General features: G+C 43.8%; 1 protein-coding gene across 1 annotated transcript in view; it reads left to right on the forward strand.

Annotated features, from left to right (window-relative positions):
• Positions 1-9,886, forward strand: part of lmnb2 (lamin B2) — a 12,706-nt gene extending 2,820 nt beyond the window's left edge. Inside the window, exons 2-13 of the mRNA XM_079997027.1 lie at positions 4,335-4,471; positions 5,239-5,395; positions 5,524-5,649; positions 5,769-5,867; positions 6,579-6,650; positions 6,742-6,867; positions 7,000-7,220; positions 7,299-7,536; positions 8,005-8,112; positions 8,218-8,337; positions 8,446-8,535; positions 9,060-9,886. Of these exons, the coding sequence (XP_079853153.1) occupies positions 4,335-4,471; positions 5,239-5,395; positions 5,524-5,649; positions 5,769-5,867; positions 6,579-6,650; positions 6,742-6,867; positions 7,000-7,220; positions 7,299-7,536; positions 8,005-8,112; positions 8,218-8,337; positions 8,446-8,535; positions 9,060-9,098 (1,533 nt within the window). The 3' untranslated portion in view covers positions 9,099-9,886. The remainder of the gene's footprint in view (positions 1-4,334; positions 4,472-5,238; positions 5,396-5,523; positions 5,650-5,768; positions 5,868-6,578; positions 6,651-6,741; positions 6,868-6,999; positions 7,221-7,298; positions 7,537-8,004; positions 8,113-8,217; positions 8,338-8,445; positions 8,536-9,059) is intronic.
• The last annotated feature ends 651 nt before the right edge of the window (positions 9,887-10,537 follow it).

A 10,537-nucleotide genomic window follows, 5' to 3' on the forward strand; every position in this document is an offset into this window, starting at 1 on the left:
TTTGTTGCCCAGAACTAGTTTTACTGGTTTTTCAAAATTCGCTGAACCTGACTTGGAAGTTGGAACTTCAGGCATGTGCCCAATCAGTGCATTCTTGCCAGGAAAGGCGGAATCCTCCACCAACCGTGTAAACTGCACATAGAGGAACACATGCATAATGCAAATACATCCAATGGCTGTTTCTTATTAAGTACCAGCTAAATATATATAGGATCTATATCAAATATGGGGCTTTTTAAAACAAAATAACCACTTTAATGTTACCATTAATGTAGGCTATTGAGGCTGTTCAATAGCCTACCCTATCATTTAATATGATATGAATGGGGGGGGGGGGAATATGAGATATCCAATGTTTAAATAAAATCGTAAAATATATTCAATACTCAATTACTAAATTAAACTGCAATGTGAGGCATGCATTATACCGTCTTCCTTTAAACATAGTGGTGAATGGGGGGAAAAATATGATTTTATAGCTGAATTTAATTCCAATAAGTAACCAGTATTACACATTATATTTGTTTACTAGCAGATCTTGACCGCTCCAATATGGCGGACAAGCAGACGCATCGAGGCGGTATGTCGTAAAATGCAGCAACATAGTGTGACGTACCGTATGTCAATGATCGTATTACACAGCACGCATCTGTTGTCTGTATTCTTTTCACTGCAACTGTGCATTGAGATTTAGGGAATTATTCTTTAAAAAGTAACAGCAGCATTAAACTCTATTTCAATATGATTAGATTTTACAATTGATCTGCGGTTCCCATGGGTGCTGAACCGTGGGGTGCAATCCATTCAGAACATCTACGTTCCGTTCAGCGTTTCTGTTATCCGGTAATTGCCGTTTTTTGATCGGGGAAAAAGTGTCTGGCATATTTAAATCTCTCCAGTCATAATGTCTAAAAAAAATTCACTCCAAGCACAATTTGAATTAGTGATGGTGGATCTTTTCGATAAAAATAAGTTCTGCTGATCTGTTCATTTCTGCGCTCGGCAAGTTGTGATGGAAAGCCAATCAGTTTGGACGATCTAAAGCTGATCTGAAAGCTTCGCCTCTGACCAATCACGTTTGTTGATATAGAACTAAGCTCCGCCCCCTACCTCGTGGACAGGTTGTGCTTGTAAACAAACACACATGGAGACGGAGCTGCAACATCCAGAACCCTGAGGAGAAACAAAGATGATGTGTCGTTGGGACACATGCATCCACAGTATGGAGATTATTATCATTATTTTTTTTGATATTTAAGTTTCGACCAAAAGCAGACGGTAAATATTCATTGTGTAAAATATGTCGATGGGACGTCCTGACAAAGACGGACAAACCCAATTACTTTATTTTTTTGGACCCACTTGACATATTCGTTTTGATTTGATCACAATTTTATTTTATTGAAATGTTTAAGCGGCTGCACTTGTTACTTATTTTTCACGGACGGAAATTACTTGATTTCCAGTAGAAATATTCATAATTTATTTTTTCAAATGGCGTTAACTGATGGGACTGACAGATTTTTATTTTGAATATTCAATAAAAACTATTATACATCTACATGCCTTGATGATGTCATTCTCTATATAACCTGCTTATAAATTGATCTTAAGCTCAATAACCACAGATTATATTTGACTGGAATCTCTCCCGTTTGTCTGGGAAATTGAACTCCTTCAAGACACGTTGCACAACATTTTTGTAACGGAAACTCAAATTCCGTTATGCCACTTTTTTCAGGCTATGTACTTCTTTTGGATGTCCCAGTGCCGACAGTAATTGTTATGGCCCTGTGCCCTGTGACGCCCACACATTCACATAGTTCGACTGCCTTGGCTTTAGCTGCTCCCTGGGTTCTGCTGTTGACACGGTTTAAACTTGTGTGTTTTCTGAAAGAAGGACTTCCTTTGCCCTAACTTGTTGTCTGTTTGTGCTTGGATGCCATTTTTATGAGTGACCCTCCTGGACCAGTTGGGCGGGGCCTTGCCTTATGAGGCATTATGCCATGGGCACACAACGCGACTTTCAAAGTCACCAGATCGCTGTACAGGTCACACTACACAACTTTCTGTCTTGTGATCGGGAATCTTGAAGTAGGTGTTGTGGTTTCACGCTACATGACACATTACAAGATCTTACACCAGAAATAGACGGACAACTCGGTTGGGTCTCCAAATTTCGTTTTGTCATGGAAACACATGTGAGAAGTGACGCCTGAAATGATGTGTGACAGGATTGTTTGTTTTTTATTCGATTTTTGGTCACTGTAAAAAAAAAAAAAAAAAAGCAGGATTTAAATAAGAAATATAATATACCTAGAGAAGAAAACAAAAATACGTATGTTGTGTGTTTCTGCCTGCTTCATTGGCTGTAGCTCGTTGCGTGACCCGGACACGACCAGATATTAAACATGCTTGATATCTCACCGGCATCTGAGAGCCATTGGCGAGCAGTCGAACTGCGCCGTGAGCAGTTCACGCCACACGCTCGCCGTTCACGGGAGCGCGCTATGATTTTCCTCCGATTCGGAGCTTTGCGCGGCCATCTTCAAAAACCTGCGGGAAATCGGGCCGGGATCACATGGTCTGAACTCAGCTCGCTGAATTAGTTGTGTTCATTTAAACTTCTCCAGAAGGTTCCCTCATTTAAGAACACATAATGGAAACACATTTAAAAGAAAGTTGAAATTCAAATGCCAAAATATTCTTGCAAGAGGCCTATTGAGTTTCTCGGTTTATACTCAGTTGGAAAGTTTGCATTTGCAAGTTTCCTGTCTCTCAATAACTTTGTAAACTGCCATTCACCTTTATTTAATTTGAATGTATTTAGATAAATGTGATTTAATATTGGTTTAATTGAAGTTTTTTTTGTTAGTTCTTTTGCACTACATTAGGGATTCAGAAAATTATTTGGTAATCAGCTGTGTTAGTGTGAATGTGGTAGTATTTCTTGAACAGAATTCCTCATTTTATGCCTTTAAATGTACGTGCGGTTTAGGCTACATGTGTTTGGCCGAGACGGCAGAATTAAACTTCCGCGATTCACAAATGAAAGTCGGTTTGTATTTCCAGGAGCTAGTTCTCACTTGTGGTATTTTAGAGGAAATGTCTTCGAAGGTCGGTGTGTATTTGTCAGAAATTGGAATATAATTAAAGTTGCCTTGTTTTATTTTCATTAACTTACGAGAGTTGTACAAAAACAGGAACTTTAAATCTGTCTTATCATTTTATTTTTTTTTCATTATTTTGACGCTTGTCAAATTGTTCTTTTGAACAATAACTATATAACACATGGTTGATTTGCCTTGATTTCTTGGTTGTACATTTCTACTAAATGAATAAATGTGTAGTTATACATATTTCAACATCTCAAAGACAAAATATTTAATTGATTGATCCTATTTCTAGAACCCCACTTGTGTTGCTGTGTGTCTATTGTATATCAAACTAAATATATTGCTGAACCTGAAATAGTCAGTTTTATTTGGCTGACGGCCTTGTGAGAGACTGTTATTATCATCGAGGAGATGGGGCAATGTACCAGCTTTTAATGGGGAAATGTAAAACGCTTTGGATGGTGGCACTACCAGCATAAGCAAGAAAACTGTCCGTTTGCCACAACTTTTGCGTTCATATTGTGAAGACACCAGCCACCAATCATGCATTTAGTTTTACACTTATCTTGATTGGTGTGGTGTGTATTTTATTTTACTTTTTTTTCCCCTTTTTAAAATGTGTCCTTTCCATCAGCAGTGGTATTTAGAATTTTTTGGTGCATCTGAACATGGAATATAAATGGTGATCTGTATGGAAATTTCTACTATTGATTAATCGCTAGTCAAAGTCTTGACTTGTTGGCCTCAAACTTCAAACTGACTTCTTTCTAAGTGATCTGGCCACCACCCCTCCCCCCGCACGCCCGGGCTCTGAGGCTAGTCTGAGAAGTAAAAACTTCCAGATGCCAGAGAACACATTCCACCCAGCTAACCTACGCCTTGCTTACACGCTGTTGCATTTCATCCAAAGCAAATCCTAGTAAAGTGTCTTGTCAGTACAGGCCGATGATTCTTGTGAATGCTGCTTTTTACAATCATTGCAGTTGCATAAATACATTCCCCCACACCATGTCTGAGCTAACAAGTACCCCGTGACTGGACTGGCAACATTCTAAGCATTCAGTGTTCACAAGGGGGTTGAAGTTGAACTATAAGAAACATGCTGCTGTAAAACCACGACAAAAAATGTATTATTATTTTTTAATTTAACATGAATCCGTTATGTTTGTTGGAAGAAACCAATTCCCGTTCCTTATCTTTCTGTGTCTGTCGCTTCAGGTGACTGGTTTGAAAGCCTTGTACGAGGCTGAGCTGGCCGACGCCCGGCGTGTCCTGGATGAGACTGCTAAAGAGCGAGCAAGGCTGCAGATCGACCTGGGGAAGGCACAGGCTGACCTGGAGGAAGCTACACGCAGGTAATGTGATGCCATGAACTCAAGAACCTCTACTCCCCAAATACAAATATGGATACATCTGAAACATTAGATTGGATAAAACAAGTTGTTTATGCCTTCTTACTTTGCTACACGTCAAAATACTGTAGCCTGTGTATAGATTTAAGCCGTCATATTTTGAACAACTAAAATACAGAAAACTTGCCAGATCTTTCCATTTTCACATTCTTAGAATTGTATTCTTTAGAAGTAATTTCTATATGCCTTGTTAATCCCTCTGGGGGAAATTAGTTCCTTGCATTTTACCTATCCTTGTATCTGAAGTATCTAAGAGGAGTGGGCTGCCACGTAGCGGCGCCTGGGGATCAGTTAGGGGGGTAAGGTGTCCTTCTCAAGGACACTTCAGGATGCTGGCAGGAGGAGCCAGGAATCAAAACGGCGACCTTTCGATTGCAAGACGACCCGCACTACCTCCTGAACATTGCCCCCTCATGTTGCACAGCTGATTGATTAAACTCATTGCCAGACGCCTGCTCAAGTGGAGCAGCTCTGCGCTGATGTTGTCTCCAAGCTTTAGCTGAACTGATGTCACAGTGTTGAACTTACTCATGACTGCTGCTAACCATCCGTGACCAATTTTGGTTTCTGAGAGCGCCAGAAACCTAACCCAACTGCAGCGGTTTATGGACTCGACAATTCCGGGGAATAACTGCCCTTCTAACAATATAAACTAAGCTTCGCTGGTGGCTATTTAACCGACTTTCCTACCACTTTCTCCCTCCCTCCAGTCTGAAAAAGAAGGATGGCGACTTGGCAGCGGCCGTGTCCAGGGCTGCTGTTCTGGAAGGCCAGCTGAACCAGAGCGAGGCAGCTCTGACCACAACTCTCAGTCAAAACTCTGCCCTCACCGCTGAGCTGGGTGACATCAAGAGCATGCTTGCCAAGGTATGCCCACATAACAGACAAGAAAGGGAATCTACAAAAGTTCCCCTCTTATTTGTTCACCTCTGCCGGGCATCTGCTCAACAGTTGAACAAGAAGTGTTTTTCGCCAAACCTTTGTCAACACTGCAGGCAGAAGATGGCCATGCGGTTGCCAAGCGCCAGTTGGAGGCAGAGACTTTGATGCGCATCGACTTGGAGAACCGCTGTCAGTCCCTCACCGAGGACCTGGAGTTTAGAAAGAACATGTTTGAAGAGGTGAGCTGTGGGACAATGAACCATATCGGTTTTGGTAGATTGCCATCTGTAACCAACAACATAAATGAATCTAATAAATAGTACATGGGGAAAAATAATCGATACATCGCTCTCCTTAGGAGGTGCGTGAGTCTCGTCACAGACAGGAGCAGAGGATCGTGGAGGTGGATTCTGGAGTCAGACAAGACTACGAGTTTAAACTGGCGCAGGCTCTGCAGGTAAGGAGGACACACACACACACGCACGCACGCTCTTGTCCTCCTTCTGTTTGTTCTTATACATTCTCATTCCAAAGGAAGTTGGAGTTGATAAGTAGCCACGCCGCCGTCCTCAGTGCTTTGATAAAGCTGCGTCTGTCTTCATTCAATGATAAAGACCCAGTTAAGGTTTTTTCTGGCCCAATGACTCATTCATGATTATCCATGTATGTATATTGTATGTATTTCAAAATTAAAGTTGTTCTTTGTAAAACAATGGCTAATTTTATGAGCAGGAAACTGAGGAATGCTGTTTTTTTTTTCTTTCTGGTGTGTCACATTCGACGCCAGGGAAAACAGGCGTGTCATGGTTCCAGTGGTGGGTGGGTGGGTGGGTGGGTGGGTGGGTGGGTGTGTGTGTGTGTGTGTGTGTGTGTGTGTGTGTGTGTGTGTGTGTGTGTGTGTGTGTGTGTGTGTGTGTGTGTGTGTGTGTGTGTGTGTGTGTGTGTGTGTGTGTGTGGGGGGGGGGGGGTGATAGCAACTTAAACAAACAACAACATAAAACTTGGAAAAAAAAAAAATCTATTTTGATCCATTCAAAAGATTCGGATCATTCCTGAAGGACCCAACACTACAGTAGAAGCAGCGTGGAGCACCGGTCCTTCAGCGGCAGGGCGATGCGGGAGTGACTGAGTTGTAAACTAACCGAATCATCCCTTTTGTTGTCGTCAGGACCTGCGGAGGCAACATGGTGAGCAGGTCTCTCTCTACAAGGAGGAGCTGGAGCAAACCTTTGAGGCCAAAGTACGTGCATTAGGCTTTGCTGCTTTCCCTCTCTGTTCTCCCTCCCCGCGCTCTGTTTTTTGTTGTAACCGTTTCCCCGTCTGCCCTCCAGCTGTTTAATGCCAAGGTGTCCTCTGAGATGAATGACAAGGCGGTGAGCACGGCCAGGGAGGAGCTGCAGGAGGCTCGCATGAGAATAGAAAGTCTGGCCTATCAGCTGAGCTCGCTGCAAAAGCAGGTACGGCCGTACTTTTTATTTTTATTTTTTTAACCTCTGCATTCATTTATTCAAACTCTTTTTGTATTCCGTTTATCGGCTTTTTCTTTTTTGTTTCCACTTATTTTTATATTGTATTTGTCTGTTTTTCAGGCCTCTGCCTCAGAAGAGCGTGCCAGAGAGCTGGAGGAGCTCCTGTCTTCCGAGAGGGACAAGCACCGCCGAGGCATGGAGGGAAAAGAGCAGGAAATGAATGAGCTACGAGAGCGGATGAACGCCCAGCTGAACGAGTACCAGGAGCTGCTGGACGTGAAGCTGGCTCTGGACATGGAGATCAACGCCTACAGGAAGCTGCTGGAAGGAGAGGAGCATAGGTAGAGCCTGTAGCGAGTGCACTCACTTAAATCTTGTTCTTCACTTTGGAGTTGTTTAACTTCTTGCGCCCTCCGCAGACTGAAGCTGTCGCCCAGTCCGTCGTCCCGCGTCACTGTCTCCAGGGTGACAGGCTCCTCCTCCTCCCGCACCTCCAAGCGGAAGAGGGTGGAGGTGGAGACGGAGGAGGGCTCCCTGGTGGGAGCGGGCGAGGGCCAGCTGTTGGTATCAGAGGAGGCGACGGCCAGCGGGCCGGTGAGCATCTCCCCTACCGACATGGATGGAAACGCCGTGACGCTGGCCAACGATACAGAACAGGTGAGCAGAAGCGGCGGAGAACACCGTGGACATGCGTGGAAGACGGATGTTTACTAGTCACAGTGTTCTTAGAAAATAATGTAAAATATGTTAACTTAGGTGTAACTTGATCCATCCACCCACTTCCACAGCAGTCAATCTCATTTATTCCGAATTGCGAAGAACTCTCTCAAAAGTAATGCGCTCAGTTTTAATCTGTGCCATTGATAATTATGGACATCAAAAAACAGTGATGATCCAGGAAAAAAGCTAACAATGGCTGTAAATAAGGACACTAAATGATAGTTAACCATGTTAAATGGTAATCTAAAGCACGTCCAAACTCGAATATTGAGGTAAACTCAAACTAGACCAAACCAATTGAAAGTGAATTGTGGAGGCCGCTTTTAATTTGTGGCATATACAGGGCATGTATTGTGATGTGTGGATGTCCACCAACAACCGTTTGCTGTGTTGGCCCTTGTGTAGGATCAGCCCATGGGGAGCTGGCGGCTGAAGAGGCAGGTGGACGGCGGAGAGGAGGTCACCTACAAGTTCTCCCCCAAGTTCATCCTGAAGGCCGGCCAGTCTGTGACGGTAAAAACATAGCGCATCCAGACCCTGAAACGTTTAATCTACGGGCCAAACCCACCGCAGCTCTGCTCGTATAGCGGTCCTCATGGTTGTGCGTGTCCCCCGCAGGTGTGGTCTGCAGACGCAGGCGTCGCCCACAGCCCGCCCTCCGACCTGCTGTGGAAGAGCCAGGCATCATGGGGAACGGGAAACGAGATCATCACCGTCCTGATCAGCTCCGACGGGGAGGTACGGAAATTCTGTCTCTAAATTCCAACTATGCAAAACTGCTCTGCGTTGTTTGAGCGTTTGGCCTCCGCTTCCCCAAGGTCCATCTATTTCCCCTTGTTCTTCCAGGAGGTGGCCACGAGGAGTGTGACCAAGACTGAGGTGGAGGTGGAGAACGGGGAGGATGAAGAGGAGGAGGAGGAGATTGTGGGAGGAATGGTGAGTCTCGACTTATCTCTTAGCTTCGGGCTTCTTACCAGGCGTATGAGGTGCTTGAATTTCGGCCTCAGAAATAATATGTACCGGTGTGCCTTTAAAATAGCCACTTTTTTTAAGTCCTTGAAAAGTCCTTGAGAGGGGGGTGATATTCCCCACATTATGATGTTATAATGTGATATTCCCCCTGGTTTTGTTATTCAAAACGTAACGTAAGAACACTTTTTTTTAGAATCGCTTCTATGACATTTCATATTGTACTCATTCCAGGAAAATGTCGATGTAATCCAGCATGGTTGGAAATATTCACTTGTAATAGTAGATGACATTTCCGTCCACACAAATCTCACCTCCTCATCATCAGTGGTTTACAGCAGATGTTCCTTTATGCGTCACAATTTCGGGACAGGGTGGAGGTCGCAGTCAGCTGTTGGGTGATCAGGTTTGGGATTCTCCAAGCGACTGTTTCGACAACTTCTTCCACGAGGATTCCTAACACACCCTTCTCCCCCATGTCTCTCAAACAGGGCAAGAAGAGGACGTCCAGAGAGTGCGCCATCATGTGAGGACACCCCCCCCCCCGCCCCTCTCTTCCTCGTTGTTTAAAAAAAAAAAAAAAAAAGAGAGAAAAAAAAAAGCAGAATTTTGAATTATTATTTTCTACTTCCTGTTTTTTCCACCATAGAGCCACTCAGATATTTTTCTATTTGTCTTATCACCTCGTGGCGTCGACGTCTTTTTTTAAACAGTTCAGGAAGACAAGGACTTTTATTTTTTCTCCCCCTCTCTGGTTTCTAAAATACTCCATTTGTACTGTTATGCTGAACTCTGGACCTGCTTTTGATAAGAATAACTACAAAGAATTGTGATACTCTTTAGATTTACACTGAGCAAAATGATCTGCGACTGCAAACCCTTAAAGAGAATGTTCACGCTATGATCAGTATTCCCCTCCCCCTCCATTATCTGGCCATCTTCCATTCTTTTCTGATGAGCATTTGCTTTTGTGTTTTTGTTCGCCCCTTATTTTTTGGTATGCGTGCCAGATAACACTAGGAAATACAAAATGTGTATTGTGGTGTTTTTTTTTTTAAATTATAGTTGATGAACCTAAACCGTGATATTGTAACGGCTGCTGAAACTAGCTGTCAGTGTGGCTATGGGAAAGCTGATTTTCCAGATGTGTTTAAAAGAAAGAGAAGCCCATTAAAGTTAGATATGGGGCACGTGCGCCCATAGCATCAAGTCGGTCCTTTCTGTGCTCAGATCGTCTGAGCACCATCCCTACACGCCCCCGTGCCATCCCATCCCCCGTCAAAGTATCAAACGCAGCGTTTTAGGATTTCCGGCCAGGTTCCGTTAAGTTGGGGGCGGGCGGGCGGGGTTAAGAGGATCATGTATAGTTCTCTTATTGTGTTATTGTTAATGTTCTAACTAAAATCTTACTGTTGCTGTTTGGCCCCTGTATTGGCTGGCTAGGTGTGATGTTGTTATCCTGGTTTCCATGGCGTGGCCAAGCGGCTCCAGGGGCAGTGGTCAACTTCACTTTAACGCCATAGTAGGCTGGGTTAGGCCATGAGAAACCTCAACCCAGCAGCGTTCAGGTTTCTAGGGGGGAGCTCGTTTGACACCTCAGTGGAAACCAAGATAGCAGTTTTTATTTTATTTTTAGCTCTGTATTATTATAAAATGAAAGGTGCCCCCGGGCAGAAGGACAGTCCCGTTCCTCCTCTGTGCAGCTCCTGTGCTGCCTGTGAATGGGCCTTTGGTTGGTATTAAAACACAAAGTAGTTGTAGAGCGCTTGGTAGCATCATGACCAGAAGGGTGGGACTGGATCACGTGGTCATTTCAATTGAGAGAAATGCCACTGTTGAGTGTCTGATAAAAAAGAAAAGTGTCGTGCGTATTAACAGCATATAACCTTTTTAATTTGGAGTGCAACCGAACGGGGCCCAATAAATGTGTTGAGACAACTGCAATGCAAGGTCGCCAAAGAGTAATTCA

The sequence above is a fragment of the Zeus faber genome, assembly GCF_960531495.2.
Source record: "Zeus faber genome assembly, chromosome: 1".
Lineage (NCBI taxonomy): Eukaryota > Metazoa > Chordata > Actinopteri > Zeiformes > Zeidae > Zeus > Zeus faber.